The sequence below is a fragment of the Phyllostomus hastatus genome, unplaced genomic scaffold, assembly GCF_019186645.2.
Source record: "Phyllostomus hastatus isolate PE091 unplaced genomic scaffold, TTU_PhHast_1.1 phas_scaffold_78, whole genome shotgun sequence".
Taxonomy (NCBI): Eukaryota; Metazoa; Chordata; class Mammalia; order Chiroptera; family Phyllostomidae; genus Phyllostomus; species Phyllostomus hastatus.
In genome coordinates this window covers 109,996,351-110,013,062 of record NW_025334041.1, presented here as the reverse complement: position 1 = coordinate 110,013,062, position 16,712 = coordinate 109,996,351, and the positions used below count along the sequence as shown (strand labels likewise).

General features: G+C 44.7%; 1 protein-coding gene across 12 annotated transcripts in view; it reads right to left on the bottom strand.

Moving 5' to 3' along the window:
- The window catches only part of SLC8A1 (solute carrier family 8 member A1), a 350,799-nt gene that overhangs the window by 281,926 nt on the left and 52,161 nt on the right, over positions 1–16,712 (bottom strand). For 3 of the 12 annotated variants that reach the window (XM_045828232.1, XM_045828233.1, XM_045828243.1), the window contains exon 1: positions 12,124–12,187. The exons of the other annotated variants lie outside the window; for them this stretch is intronic. In XM_045828232.1, coding sequence (XP_045684188.1) covers positions 12,124–12,177 — 54 coding nt within the window. In that variant the 5' untranslated portion in view covers positions 12,178–12,187. Of the gene's footprint in view, positions 1–12,123; positions 12,188–16,712 lie in introns of those variants that run through there. 12 annotated transcript variants of the gene reach the window in all.

Below are 16,712 nucleotides of genomic sequence, written 5' to 3'. Positions count from 1 at the left end.
GAGACGCACACCTGTGCCTGTCTCTGAGGCTGATACGATTAACCGCTGCCTTCACATCGCTGCCAGACCTCATCATGCTGTTCTTCACGTTTCAGCCAAAATGAACTTCCTGAAGTGCGGGTCTGACTCTCTCACTCCCCTAAAACTCTTCTTTGTTGCCTACTGTCCTGAAGGCAAACCCAGACCCCTCAGTAGGCTGTTCAGGTCTTTTAGGATCTAGCCTCCGAGTTCCAGAACAGGGAAAGTCTCCGCATTCCCTGAACAGGAAAACACTTTCTTACCTCCCAGTCCTTGCATATTGTGTTTCTGTGCCTCAAACTATTTTCATTCTTAGAAACAAGTTTCAAATAGCACAACAGCAAAGGACGGCCGATTGCTCAAGAGAATAACACTAGATTCCGTTCTTAAACATGATTCCTGACACCATGCTGAGCTTCTTTATGTGTATCATCATATCTAACGCTTACGATACCCAGCATTGCTGTTTTCCACAGCTGCTGCTGCCATTTCTATTACAGTAGGTGTGAACCGCACCCCCTGTGGTTGTGCAGTGCACAGTGCCCTAACAATAACCCTCTGCAGGAGGTATTATTGGCCCATTCTGGAGGTGGGAGAATTGAGGCTCAGACCTTTTAATTAAAGTCATATCTTGGTACTCCTCGGCTTCAGTATTCATCAAACCCTGGACTCGTCACATTTTGACGAGAAAAAAATGTTTCAGCATTCAGCGCTTGCTCGGGACTCATTGCACGTGCTAGAATTTGCACAAGTCACAATGCTGCCCAGCAAGAGAAAATGCTTCATCACTTGTTGCTTGACAAATGCATTCGGTACTCATCGGCTGCAGCACTCGTGACGAGTGCCGGGACAAATTAACAGCAAGTACCGAGGCACCACTGGACTTGTTAAAAGGCATATGGATAGTAAACTCCTGAACAGGGATTCAACCCTGCTCTGTGTCCGAGACTGATGTAATTAACTGCTCCATTATATCATTCCTGATAGTGTGTGAAGTAATCTTTCAGAACTATTAAACTTGGGCTTGGACTAGCCCATTGGAAAACCTCTTGGCTTTCGTGCAGGTGTAGGAGGGCGTAGGTGGCAAAAGTCCCATTGAAGGCTTCCAACAGCCTGGCTTTTATCTCAGGGCTTGGAAATTCAAACAGACAAGCATCAACAGCTGTGACGTAATGTGTGGGCTGGCACAGTCCTGGGGACAGCTGTCCTTCACTTTCCAGCCTTTTAGCAATTACCTGGCAACCTCTTCCTGCGCGCACTCTTGGGGCAATCTCTTGGTCAGCCAAGGAAAAGCCCTTCCCCAGCTCACATCTCATAATATGTTCTTAGCCAAAGGGTAGCAGATGTGTAAGGGTGGATGAAGCAATAAAAATCCACCACCATCATCAGAGATAAACAAAGGGGGCTTCTGAGGTGAACTCCAAAACATTACAAGTATATTCAGAAATGGGTAGTATTATAATTTGTGAAATCAGTGGACACAAATCACTGATATAGCTCATTGGCAATGAAGCAACTGGAAAGAACTTTCCAGACTTCAACTTCTTTCTTTACTCAGTTAACACCAAACCCAAGTGCTTGTGAAGAAGCAGGAGCGCTGTTATTTAAATGAGAGCTCCTTCTTCCTTCTTGTGTCCCCAGTCTTTCAGGGTCTTTCCTCTGCCATCAGACTCAAGCAGGTCTACTTGGCCTTCCCGCTCTCCCCTCACATAAAATGCTTCCACAGAAAATAAGCAGGAAATGGATGCTCTGGATATGTTAATCTGCTGCCTGGATTTCTTATATTTTGCTGTGATCTAATCTACTGAACTCTGTAACCAGGGGTAGGCTGGTTTTAACAGTGGCTTCAGATCAGTTATTACATCCATGGCTAGTTCTTGCTTAGGAATATCCATCACGTCATCTAAGTGAGTCTGCAGCACAGTATCAGGAATACCCAGATTGTCTTCTGCTCACTGTTTCTTTTCGGACAAATCCAACAACCCCACCACCTACAGGTTACAGAAATGGCACTGGCATTGGATGGTGAAAAGATATCCCACTGAGCAAGCCCACTAACCCATGTTGAAGGGAGAGGTCGCAGGATGGAAACAGGTATCTGTCTGAATCAAACTTCCTGTGAAACGCATGAGGAAGAGAATCCCACAGCACAGGCCTGAGGATTAGTGAGACTGCAGAGCAGAGGGCTCCGGGTGACGAGCAATAGCCGTTTTGATTACTAAGGAAAACCTGACTCAGAGAGAAGGAACACCTCTGGCACTCCCACCAGGCCAGTGCAGGAGGCCGCCTAATCTCATTCTGCTGATTGGCAGCTGGGGTTATTTCAAGGAACTCCTTGTCTCTCCTTCTTCAGGACCTGGGATTCCCTACTCTGTAATTCTTGCTGACTGAGAGCCTCAAAGCTACGCAATTAATCTGTTCTAAGGCCACATTAAAGGAACCACAAATTCTATCCTCGGCTGAGGCAAGCACTTCCAAATGCTTCTAGACAACAAGATGATGCCAAAGTATGCCTTTCCTTATCTGATCATTCATCGAGGCTGCGGATTCCAGTCCTGGCCCCCATCCTCAGGCACTCAGGCTTGACCACACTTCAGGAAGGAGCTAGGTTTCCACACTAGCTCTCTGCTATTACCTTTTTTAATTTTTTTCAATGAGACAGTTTCCTCTTTGCTGCCTGATACATTGGAACAGGTCCTCAATGGGACAGGCGGTGAGAGGTCAAGTGCCTCTGCCTGAACTGACAAGACTAGAGTCAGGACCCTGTCCTGTGTCAGAAAGCACCCACCTCCTTACCCAAAGGAAGTAACTGCGGTCCTGTCAGGCAACGTGGCCAAGGAAGGGCACGTGGGTTGAGGATTTAGGATAACGAAGAAGTTCCTGAAAAGCCATGAGAGGCACGCACCCCTGGACCCTTTCCCCTACTATGTTTTCCCATATAGAACTTATTATTTTTTATATGCTGTATAATTTACTTCATGGTTCTGTTCATTGTCTTTCTCTCTCCGACAGGGTAGGGATTTGGGTCTCTTTCGCTGACTGTAGTGTTCGGGTCCGAGAGCAGAGTCTGGGAAACAGAAGATAAGAGGCACAGGACCTGCCAACTGAAGGACACCATCACTCAGACAGGGGCATGAGCTGGTTCACTGAATCTATGGCGGTAAATCAGAGTCTGCGATCTGGGCCTGGGCATTCGCATTTCAGAACGTCCCCTCAAGTGGGCAGAGGCCAGTATCATGCTATAAAGCCAACGTCAGTGCTAGGTGGAGAAGAGGAAACGTGCTTCAGCGCCCGGGCACAGAACCTCAGGCTGGGAGAGCTGGTCTCTGGCACAGAGAGGGGGACTGGGGCCTTGACTTACCCCAGCACCTGGGGTGGGCCCTCCTCCTCCAGCCCTCACTTGCTGATTTTTTTTCTGGAATGCCAAGGCCTTCTGCTCTGTTCAGAGGGTCTTCATATTTTGGACATTCTCAACAAAGCATACTTTTTCCTACTTTCAAAACAACAAAAAGACATCCAGTCAAATGCCAACCCCAAATCAGCTCCATTAAAAGGCCCCATAACAAGGAAAGTGCATTCAGAATTTAAATTTAAATATATTAACTCTGAGATACTGACTTGGAAATAGGGGCAGGAGAAAAAAAGCAGAGAATAAAACATCTTCTAATAGTAAACAAATGGAGAGGAATTCAGAGGAAATTCAGAGAGCTCCATGTAAAGCCAGCCAGGACTGTCCTCTGATTCATTATGTCACTGCCAAAGGCTTCGTAGGGCCCCAGATGGAGTATTTAAGACAATAAGGACTCAAGCCATTGAGCACTTGTTTTGTCCCAGATGCCATACTGATGGCTTTGCATCCATTAACCATCCCTGACCTTTCTGACAATACTGCAAGAAGGTATTTCATTCCCATTTTATGAATGAGAAAAACAAATCTTTCATAAAAGTAAATAAGTTGAAGTCATGCAAACATAAGTGACAGATACTTTGGATTGTACCTGAATGTTTTGCAAAATGATAGCACCTTTTTATTTGTTCGTTTGTCTGTTTTCACTGCGTAAATTCAACTACTGTTCTGCGGTAGCAAAGAGCTCCTTACTTTGGTATTTAGTGCAGAAGAACCTTCCTCCCACATGAAGAAATCCAGAGTCTCATCAGAGCCTTTCATGTTCCCCTCCCTGTCTCCTTCCTCTCCAGCCCCTCCCCGACCCTCCATGAGGGATTTGTAAGCACTCCTGTTCATCACATAGCAAGGGAAAGATGATCCATTTAGACTCAAAGGGATGTCCCACCTTTTGGCCTCTCTGGGCCATACTGGAAGAAGAAAAGTTGTCTTGGGCCACATATTAAATACACAAACGCTAATGAAAACTGATGAGAAAAAAGAGGTTTTAAGTAAATTTACAATGTTGTGTTTAGCTGCATTCATAGCCATCCTGGGCTGCATGCCCTCGGGCTGTGGGTTGGACACCCCGATAGAGGATCATCAGGTAAAATCCCAGGTCTGCAATCACTCCAAAATCATGCAATAATCTCAAGGTTTTTCCACTTGGTCAGGAGGAAAGAAATGAAAGAACTCCTAGCAGTGAGCAAGCAAAACTAAAACGAAAGAGGGCAATGAATGGAGCTGGAGAGAATAGCACGTTTTAGCATAACAAATCAATACTTTGCTCAAATAAGAATAAATCAGTATTTCTTGAAAAATTTCAACGCAGCTCACAAATGTGCTGTCTTAGGGTCAAGACATTTAAAAGAATGTTTTAAACTGGTAAGTTATCCAAAGAAATGGGAAAACAACACATTCACGGTTTTGTCTGCCAAGCGTTTCTTAGACTCTTGAGTGTGCCAAGATACTGTGTTGCAAAGATGAGTAAGATAATATCCCCAGTGAAGCTCACGTTACAAGAGTCCAGAAGTGAGTCCTCTTTACGGAAGACAGATCTCTTCCTTTCCTAGAGAATCACAGGGGCGGGAGACTTTCCAGGCATTCGGACAGTGCAGCCACAGGTGTACCTTGATGCATTCAAAGTGGTTCCCAGGTTAATGTACCTGGCATCTTGGGTTAATGCACCCAGGGTCCTAGAAACTTAAGATTGCTCAGCCCACAGTCCGGCAACGGAGAGATTCCAAGCGCAGGGAGCTCCCTTATGTACTCCTTGAAGCTTTCAGGGGCCTTGTGATGGACAATAATAACCATTTCAGATAATAATTTGTTCACCATTCGCCCCAAAGAGAAACAGTAGCCTTTTATGATGTTTGACCTTATGTACTGAAAAATGAGGTCATATACATGCATTTTTATCTGAGTTGCCAAAAAAGGTTTCCTACCTACAGATATTTTCCACACTAGCCTGATGACATTTCAATTTAATTTTTTTTTAGTGAAGTATAGCTCTCTCTGTATTTCTAGTTCTAGAGAGTGAACCATTCACTGATCATCAAGCATTTATTGAGAGCCCTCTACATGCAAAGCACCAGACCAAACACTGTGGGCATTACAAAGATGATTAACACGTGGTCCTTGCATGAATTTACAATCTTCATGTGCCAGTTACCGAAATGACCATGAAGACTAGAAAGACAAGGTAGAATTCCATAAAAGGAGGGGGCAGAAGGGTGCTAAGAGCTGGAGAGAGTGAGGGAACATTCCAGAAAGAAGAAATGATGTGAATAAAGGCAGAAAGCAATGCTTTTTCAACTTCAGTTCACGCAAGCATCACTTGGGAGGCTCATTAAAATGCAAATAACTGGGCCAGATCCAGCGATACAGTAGTTCTAAAGAGGAACCCCAAATTTGAATTTTAACAAGCTCCCCCACCCTGGTGATTCTGATATAGGCAGTCTTGGCACTGCCCCCTGAGAGAGATTGGCATAAAGGGTTGAAAGGGCAGAAGAGGGTAGCAGTGTCCTCGAGGGCGGGGGGCATACTCAGCAAGCACAGACTGGAGAGCAAAAGAACTTAACTACACCTTGACAGGAGGTGATGCCTAAAAAATAGAAGACAGTGGTTGCTGTCATATCAGGAAGATGTTGATGTGAAACAGGATATCAGATAATTTTCCTTCCCACGAATCGGAACTCCAGGCAGCATCAAAACACAAAGTTCCCTGGTGAGTGTGAGTGGGAGTGGGAGGTCGGGGAGAAGAGATCAGGGAAGGATGAACGTTCAACACGAGATCACAGAGGACTGGGAGTAACTCACTCCCGCTTCATAATTTTGCCGAGGGTTAGTTCTGCCTTCTGGGAGTGGAAACAGGTAAGGATTGCTACGGCACCTCATTGGCATGGGACGAAGACCCAGCATACATGGAGTTTGCAGAGACCTTGTATCTAGGTTCCATACACATGCCCTGGAGAGAGGTAGAAAATAGACAGAAACACAAACCCCGGACTAGAAGCCTTGGGGCCGAGGAGAGCTGTGCGCCTTAAATCACAGGCTCTTTATGGGGCGCCATCTACTCGCCCTATGATGACCTACTCACTTCAATTTCAGAGTCCATCTTGGCAACCACTCTTTCTGCTTTCTAGTCTGCCCCTTGAGAATGGGGGTGTTTGATACAAAATTGAATTTCAAGCTATGTGACAGGAGCCCCGAGAACAACAGCTCCCCAACCCTTCTGGCCGTAGGGACTGGTTTTACAAGGGGAAGGGGTGGGGTGGGGAGGGGAAGGCAGAGATGGACAGAAGGCAGAGCTCAGGCGAGCATCCCTCCCTCCAGGCCTGGTTCCAGATAGGCACAGACCAGTCCCTGTCTGTGACCCAGGGGCTAGGGACCCCTGCATTGGAATACCTTTTAAAAAAGTCTTTAATAAGGGAAATTCTAGTTATGTGGTTATGTGAGTAAAGGCTGGTGAATCTCATCAGCTTTTTTCCTGAGTCATTAAACTGCATCTTCAAGTAGATTGCTTTTCAGGAGATGGAATCCTATCAACTTGAGGTTTGTAAATCTTTTACATTTTCCCGCACAGTCTCAAATCACAGTCCTTGAAAGAATAAGATGCTCTTGAGGACGGAAAGTAAGAAGAAGATAAGAAGTAAAAAGAAATATATAAAAAGAAACTCAACCTGACAGATTCTCACATAATGGTGACCCTTCATCAATATTCCATGTTACAATTTTCTGAAGTTCCTGACTCTTCAGAGTGACACAGCTCTAAAACCACATGTATTTATACATATGTACATTGAACAAAATAATTTATCATTATTGTAATTATTATTATTATTTTTAGAGAGAGGGGAAGGGAGGGAGAAAGAAAGGAGAAAAACATTGATGAGTCAGAGAAACATCCATCGGTTGTCCCTCGTACGCAGCCTGACCTCGTATGTGGGGAAAAACCCGCAACCAGGCATGTGCCCTGACCAGGAACTGAACCAGCGACCTTCGGCTTTGTGGGACCACATCCAACCAACTGAGCCACACAGGTCAGGGTTAGAAGGAATTAATTTTTAAAATAGAAGCAGCTTAGAAAGGAAGTAGCCAAATTTTACTACTTAGAGGAATAAATTGAGTGGCTTATAGGAAGATACAAAATGTTTACACAAATCTCTGAGCATAGTTTATTAAACATATAGTTTCTCTAAAAAATGAGGCACCTAGTACATATGCCCTTTAAGCCAAGCCTATACATTTGTAGTTGAAGAGTTGTTTAAAAATCAACTTGTGTTATGACTTTAATGTTAGTAACTATGCCAAGGCTATTATGTTACTGTCTTCTTGTGATCAGTGAAGATCCATAGGATAGGACCAATTAAAACAATGTACAGAAAAATGTTAATGGAGAAAGAAATGCTAATCATTTAATTAACCAGTGAAGACTAAGTTCTGCCTATTAAACCTCTGCTTAATCAAGGACTGTTTTCATCAGTATCAATGACTAACAAGAGAACATTTGTTCATTCATTCATTTATTCAACAAATGTATACTATGTGTCTTGCAATGTGCAGAGCAGTGGGTCTAGAACCATAACCTAAGTAGACACAATCTCTCCCCTCTTGGAATTTATTATCCAGCTGGGAAGACAGATAATAAAGATTAACTCAATTGTTACAAAAAAGAAACATAATTATTGACTCTGATAAACGCAATGAAGGAAAAATAGTGTGCTACAAGAGTAAGTAATGGAAGACCTGACCTACTAGGGTATTAGGAAAGGCTTTGCTGAAGAAATGACACGTGAGCTGAAACTGAAGATGCTCAGCGGGATGCCAGGTGCAAGGGTCTGGGAGTGCAAGGCCTTTGGTTGACAGTTTTGCAAAGACTGTTCTCCGAAATGGGGTTCTTCACAGACCTACCTTGTTTGATACACTGAGGTATGAGATCCTGTTTTTAGAGAATACTGAAAGCACCCTCTGTAATTTCCATAAGACTTTTCCCCTCTGAGGTCACAGTCATACAACTGTCATGAACCGCACTCTACCGTACTGCTGGGGGCACTGCAGTGGCTGGGAGGGCCACTGGCCTGGCAGCCGAAAGAAATGAGTGCTGGGCTTGGCTTTCCCTGACTGGTCATGTGGCCATGGACAAGTCACTTTTCCTTTTTGCAACCTGATTTGTAAAACTGGGAAATTGTGCTAACAATCCAAAACTATGGTATTTTAACCCCTCACTTTGGCATTCAAGGTCATCATCCATAACACAACACCTGTCTACCTTCCCAGGTCAACTGAGCTACCAAATAAAAGTACCCAAACCTGCACCCCGCTTTCCTTTCTCATGCTTTTCTCCCTGTCCTTGATGATCCATCTGAAAGGTCCAATTTCTCCTCATTAAACTTCTTTTATTGCTAAGAAGGCTCCTAAAAGCTACCCAACTTTGTCCATTCCCCCTGTGCATGACATGAAAACCCAGGCCATGGTAACCTGAAAGACTTTTCAAAAGCCACACATCTCAGAAATGACAGAGCCAGGTTCTCAGTCGAGGTCTCTAGGCCATCTCTCTTCCCACGATATCAGTCCAACTGTGGAGGCTGCCCAAGCCCACCATCACCACCTTGGCATCTCTCGCCGTCCACCTGCGTGACAGGCATTGGCAAACCATGACCAACGGGTCAAACCTGTCAAAGGTAGCCTGCCACCTGTCTTTGTAAGGTCGACGAAATCAAGTTTTTTATACCTTTAAATGTTTGGAAAAAAATGAATAACCAACATTTCATGGCATGTGGAAATTATATGATGCTCACATCTCAGTGTCCATAAACAATGTTTGATGGAACACAGCAGGCACATGGGTTTAAGAGTTGTCTATGGCTGCTTCCTTGCGACGATAGTGGCGAATAACTGAGACAGACCCTGTGGTCCACAAAACCAAAAGTACCATGTGGCCATTTTAAAGGACAGTTTGGTGCCCTTTGGTGTATGTCATTATGTATGTCCCTGTCTTCCTTTACTTGTCCATGGCAACCCCCCACAACTCGCATGTTCATGTAAAAGGCACACAGCAGGGACAGGGGCTCTCTCACTATTCCTCTCTTGTGTAATAAGAAACAACCATTGCCCTGGCCAGCCTGTGTGACTCCACTGTTACAGCATCGTTCCTTAAACCAAAAGGTTGCAAGTCTGAGCCCTGGTCAGGGCACCTACCTAGGTTGCAGATCCCATCCCCAGTTGGGGCACGCACAGAAGGCAACCAATCAACCAATCAACGCTCCTCTCTCACACTGATGTTTATCTCTTTCCCTTCCACTCTGTCTAAAAGCACTGAAAGAATGTACTCAGGTGAAGAGGAAGGAAGGAAGGAAGGAAGGAGGGAAGAAAGGAAGGAAGGAAGGAAGGAAGGAAGGAACCCTTATTGAGCATTCATGTTCCAGAAACTGTTCCAAATGTTTCATAAGTATTCATGTATTATTCCTTACAAAACCTCCTTGTGCCCTTTACTTCTATTATTTCTACTTAATAGATAAAGAAAATGAGGTGCACGTGTTAAATACACCATTTGCTGAATTCAAGCAAATATAATACCTATCATGATATGTCTGCGGACCTCAGAGAACGTTAGTCTGAGTACCCCAGGATCCTTCGTTTTATGAGCCAGTATCCTCAATCTAGAAGTAAAAGCCACAGTTCTCTTTCCACCCTGGGAATCGCTGTTACTCAGCCAGAGACTCTGGAGACCAGGAAACACAGGCACATTTCTGGAGCCGTCTACATTCTCTGAGACAAAAGGGAGACATGACTTTGGTGAAATGACTTCAGAGTCATTGATCTGCATTCAACCATCTCCAATTTCACTTTATAAAGTAATTTCATTTCATATGCCCTTCATATGGTTATATGCTTATTTATTAAAAAAAAAGATGATCTTGGATGTCTTTTCCAGAGCAGCTAGCTGTGATTCCAAGCAGAAGAGGACTGATAAGGAGAAGCTCTTAAAACAGGCCACTGATAGCTCATTGAATGTCCAGTAGAAGAAAGACAGCGAGGGTCCAGGATAAAAAAGAATGATCAACTTTGCCCAACACCAACTGACAAATTTCAGCTCTCAGGGGCTCACATCCGCCAGGATTTGAAAGGCAGATGATAGATTGTTTCTCGAGAGTGATTTGGAGATATCTGCTCTGTGACTGAGCACCTGTCCAAGCGCTACCCTTTGGCCCCCTCTGTTGTCACTCACTCTGGGGCTCCACCACCGTCTGTGGAGCAAGTGTAGGTTTGCATGTAGAGTAAGCAGCCCCAATCTCCAGGCCCACTGCTGGAGCTGGATGCCGTCCGTGGAGCAGAACAAGCAAAGAGAGCTCTAGGTGCTGTGCTTTAAGGGGAAGCAGAAATGAGGAGCTGGAGAAGCTCAAGGGAGAAAGCTCCAGAGCCACTCAGTGTGAAACAAAGAAAAATACATCTGTAATGACACAGAAAACATAACCATCAGATTTAAGAGAGAATTAGGCTGGCAGGTGGCACTTGCCTAACCTCTCAGACTGTTACAGCATCTCTCCCTCAAGATTGTGCTGGAAATTCATCATAAAGTGTGGTTTCACGTGCAAAATGCATTTTTGCAATGGCTTGTGCTGTCATTTGTTCCAGATCTACAGTCCCCATGGCATGGTCCTGACTGTGACAGACAGCTGATTCGAAAAGTCTGGAAATGGCGCTAACATTGCCCCAGGGTTGTCCTTGTCATAGATGAGCTGGGGCTGTTTATTTAAAAATAGCTAGAGTTTATTTATTATTAAAGTCCTCTTCACTCTCCAAGAACAAACTCAAATGCCTCCTCTTCCATGAAGCCTTTTCCAAAGTTCTGTTCTTCCCTTCCACTGCACTCCACAGCACTCTGCCCACTCGTCACAGCACTGTCTCACTCGGCCAGACATTCTGTCGTTCTAGACTGTGACACCCCTGAGAGCAGAGAACGTGGCACAAAGAATGTGGCTGTTGGACAGCCTCAAAAGATGGAACCATCACCTAGTAAGTCCTGAACAAGTTATGTAGCTGAGCCAACATCTTCACCTTTAAATCGGGGAAAGAATGCTGCCCTTGCAGGCGCTTATGAGCATTAAATGAGAAAATGTGTACCGCATGCTTACACCGGTCCCTGGAACAGAATGGGTGCTCAATGTATGTCAGAGAACTCCCCTTCATCACCTGCATTCTCTGGAAAGCCCAATGCAGTGCCTTGCATACACTGAGTGCTCAATAAATACCATGGCTGGGCTGAAATAAATTGCTGCATCACACTCTTGTCTGTTTGACTTCATCTCATATTAGATTCAACCAGGCGATTATTAATTATGCTGACTTCACATACAGTGACACCTACAAAGTGATCCTGTTTTCTGTCCTTCTTAAAAAATGAAGATGGATTCTGTTACATGTATTTTCTATGCCTATTACTTATGCAAGACACCCTTAGTCTGCATGAGTATCACACTGGCTTTCTAGGTTACTGATATGAACATTCCAAAATGATATGGTTAGAAGCCACTCAAAATACTAAGGACATCATTTCACACCAAGGAAAATATTTTGCCCATTCTCAGAAGACTTTAAAAGGGCTAAAATTTCAAGAAGGGGTGAAATTTTTGTTCCCTTTGCTGCCTCCGAAGTAAAATTTCAGTGTTGGATTTCATCTCAGCAGCCCAGTTCCCAGGCACCCGGGCCCTCACACTTACCCGGCAAAAGGGCCCTCGGAGAGCACTAACCAGGCAACAGCCTAGTTTCAACATTCTCTCACTTCCTCTGCATCATCCTGCGTTCCAGGCCCTCAGCACTTTTCTGTCTGCCAGCTGATCCGATAAACCAGTCCAAGTTCAAAAACTAAAAAGGGCATGATGCTAATGGTTTGTGAGAGTGAGTGGTACCTCCTTCCTGAGTGCTGTCATTGCATTTGATTAGGGATCTGCTGCGTAGACCTACTTATTCAAAGGAGTATCTCTGATAGTGAGAATTTCAAATCCTATGTTGGCCGATGGATAAAAGCTTTGCACCCAGAAGTATTCTGTCCTCATCGATTCACTTTAGACCTGCTACCAGTAATGTACTTGCCCTTGACCACAAACACATTTCCTTCACTTCAGGACTTTTCTCCTGAAACAGGCTAGAAAGTTTCAGGTAAAGAGAAAATATGATTCTCTTGAAACTTTGTCTCTCTTGTTACTTACTACACTCTCTTAGCTGGGCAGGCAGATCAAAGGACATTCGAAAACGCAGATATAAAACATAGGGTTCTAAACAGAGCCTACCAAAAACATTCGAGGCAGTAAGAACTGTGAGGAACTATCTCCCAAGTTCAGTCAACACACTGGAAAAAGGCACTTAACCTCCTCATTTATATTCTGAACTGCTCTTCATAAAAACATACCAAGGAGAGTGATTCACCCCAGAAGTCCCCAGTTCAGGAAATTGGCTGTTTGATTTACAAACCCTAGTAAGAACCTAACAGTCGATTAGTTTGAGTCTTCAAAATATGGATTATGTAAAATATATTTGGTGATGTGTGTGTGTGCTCCAGTGAGAGGCTGAGGAGGGAGGCAGGCAGGAAGGGAGAGAGACGGAGTGACACAGTCTCACACACACACGCACACACACACACACACACACACGTATCTTTTGGAAGAAAAAGGAAAAAAAGACTGGAAACAATCCCATTGCACTCAATGAGGCCCCAACCAGAGTAGCCCTGAGTCCAAACCAAAAGTCCAGAGTCAGACTCGGAAAGCTCACACTCCCAGAATCTAGTCCATCCCAAAGGGTCAGAAATGACATTTACTTCCACCAAATCTCAGGTGTGTCTCCAGGTCACAGACACCCCTTTGTTCAGACAGAAAATTGGAAACAGCTGGGTCAGCAACCACCGCCCCCCCACCCCGCCGCCTCACTTGGTGTGCCACAATCACTAACAGAATTAGAAACCAAGTTAGAGGCCGCTGAGGGAGTTCTAAGTGATTCTAGATGGAATTCTGGAACCTTGGGAAAGTCAGGGAGAATATTTGCCACAAGGGGGAGCAGGAGAATTTGGTCAGATGGGAGACGATTTGGTAGAGGCTCTGATGAAGGGTCTAACTATGAGGTCTGGATGATTTGGGAAAATGTTTTGACAAGAGACATTTATCCCTTAGAAGACCTAACAGCCTCCCCCCTCCCAGAAAAACAATGGCAAAAACAAAACAAAACAAAAAAAAATGATACAATCAGGAAGAAAAATCATCGCATGTGGACTTCTAAGTTCTTTACAAATGCAAAGCAACAAATTAATTTTCAGTTAAAAGCAACACACATACATACTCTGCAAAGATATAAACCAGGAAAGATAAGTGCTCTATCATCCTGTTTTAATTGTGTATTTCCTTTTCCCAATTTAATGTCTGTTTTGATCTTGTCTATTTCCATGCTAATGGAACAGATTGCTTGTTTATTACCTATTCTCCCTCCACCTGAAGGCATCATGAAGAAAGGGCTCCTCTCACTGAATTGCAAAATGAACATTAGATGTTAAAGTCCTAAAATGCACTTACTTTGGGAGAAATTCATCCGTGAGCTAAATGAATGCTTTAACTTGCTTTAAAGGGGGCAGTGCAACTTCATTGGATCTGCAGAGCTTTCCCCATCATTTATTATGTCAAAGAAATACATTAAGTACTTAGAGGGAAGGAACCATGCGTTTACTTTGCAAGATAAATAAAAGTCTATTTTTGTCTGATAAAAAACATGTTAAATATAGCTTGCTAACAGAATGCTGAAACCCTCTCGGAATTTTATTTTTCTCAAAACATAGTAAGCTTAAAGGAGCAATTAATGTAATTTTTGCAAATAGCCCTATAGATGTTACTGACTATATTTCCCCTCCCCTTTGCAATTTTATTAGGAGTTAAAGTGCTGCTACTGCTATGTATTTTATTCCCCTTCACAGTCAACAAAAGGTTATCTAGTTTTCAATCTTAATCCAAAAAGATACAGTGGAAACCATTAAGTAGGAATAGGAAAAAAGTAAATAGAAAGGCAGAAAGGTAGGTAGGTAGGTAGGTATGGAAGCAGATAAATGACAGATAATAAAGCATAGCCTGCATATTCTTTTAATTCATTACTCTACTCTCCCAGCTCTGTTAAGCTTGCAAAACAGAGTAAATGAAGTCTGATTGTCATGGCCACTGACATCCCTTGCAACATCTGCACAGCTCAACAACAAATAACAGTTTACCTTTGTCTAGTTTTTCCCCCTTAGGAATTAATCATTCCATATTTAATAAAAAAACAACAGCCATTTTAGGGGGGAAAGAAGGGATCCTTTTGCTGTGGCTAAAAGAAATCTTAGCTAAAGAGGCCTTAGATCCAAATGGAATTCTTCGAGGAGGCAGAATTTCTAACGTGAAAACCATTTAAGAAAACACATCTTGCTTCTTAAGGAAATAAGTGGGTCTTCCCCCCACCTTCTCACTCACCAGGCCCCAAAAATGGCTCTCTTCCTTCCTCCTTTCATACCCGCCTAACCTCCCAATTAAGCAAGTTTAGCAAAACTAGAGCTAAATCCAAGTAGCACAGGATTTGAAAGAGGAACCTAAGGACAATCATCCCTCTCTTGGCTTTGTTTTCTTTTCTGAAATGAATGAAACCTCTAGCTACATCTTCCTCTCTCCTTTCCTGACTTGCTGCCGAAATAGCTTTGGGAGAGAAAGAGACAGCATGTGAGGCAGCGTGTGTGTGTGTGTGTGTGTGTGTGTGTGTGTGTGTGTGTGTTGGGGACATGGGTGGGACACGCACTTTGTGAATCCCCTCCTGGGTGCTCCTGGCCTCCCTTAGGAAATCTGCACACAGAAGCTGGAGTGTGTGTGTTCCATTGCTCATATTTGGAGATACTCAAGCTCTGCCTCTCACCAGATCTAAGCACAATCTCCACCTACTCTGCCAGCTCCTCCATGATGGAGATGCCTCTACCGTCTTTACCATATCTGTCATTTTTTAAAAAGCTTCTTCCACTACACCTCCTACTGATATCCCTTCTTCTCTTTTTAGTCTTTACACCTCCAGCAGGACAAAGTTTGTATTGTTATATTCACAACCACTAGTGGCTGACTAGCAGGAGTGAGACAGAGCGCGCCAGCGAGGGAGCCAGGCTAAGGAGGGCGGGGGGTGGTTAAAACAGATTCCTAGTGCAAAGCATGACTTTCCAATGACTGCGGACACCATGCACATCGCTCTCTGCAAAAAAAAGAAATTCTTTGTTAAATTTGATCACTCCGCCGTCAGTCCAACCACTGCCACTTTGGAGAGGGAAATACGAATCACCAGCCCAAGTCATGCATCAGTCAACAGAATCCATAGAGGGAGGGGGATTTAAAAAATCAAGGATGCACACAGAAGCATCGCCTGGGCGGATTTGGTTTCTTTAGCCGACTGTCCACCCATAAGACCTCCCTCTTCTTCATTAAGGTGGAGCCAAGAAGGGTATCCTCACATCTCAGAACAGACCATTTCCCTAAAGCTCTAGAGGCAGATAATGCCGCTGCAAAGTTCCCTTCCAGTCTCTTGAGGGAAAAAGCCTGTGCGTGCAGAATCCCCAAAGCACACTCCGGCACAGTGCCTGGAAAAGGGGACCCTTCAGCCCACTCCCCGCTGCATTTTTCCCTGCTTGTCCCCGGCCCGGGCCACACCTCCCTTCGCTCCGCAGTCCGTGGCGAAGAAGCACCCAGCGCTAGACGGAAAGGAAGGGACTCGCGACTGTGCCCTTGAGGAAGACCCCAGGGATTACCAGAAGGAGGGAGGACCACGGAGCCCAGTTGGTGGGGACGCCGGGATCCCCGGCAGGGCTGCATTCCGGGTGGACTTAGATCTTCGCGCCCTCAAGGATCAGAGGCAGTGCCGCGCAGGGTGCAGCATCTCCTGGGCAGCCCTTTCTTCCTCCGGCAGCCGGCACTGGCAGGGAGGCACACTCACGCCCAGACGCACGAGCCCGAGCAAGCTCTCTCCCCGAGAAGCCCGGACACCCCAGAAAATGTGTAGGAACACACACGCAATTTAGGAGCCGGTCCTTTGTCAAAGCGGAGGGAAGTGTAGCCTTTTGAACAACAAACGGAGAACAGTTGGCGGTATCGGACCAAATCCCTCCGGCTTGCCCATCATAAGATCCTACCTGGTTTGGGGGAGTGTGGATGGATCTTTCCCCCGTTCCTCCACGCTAGTAGGAAATACAGCGCACTCCTTCCTTTTAAACAGCTCCCAATTAGGAAGAGGTCGCTCCCATCTTCAGGGGGAAGCACAAAGCCGG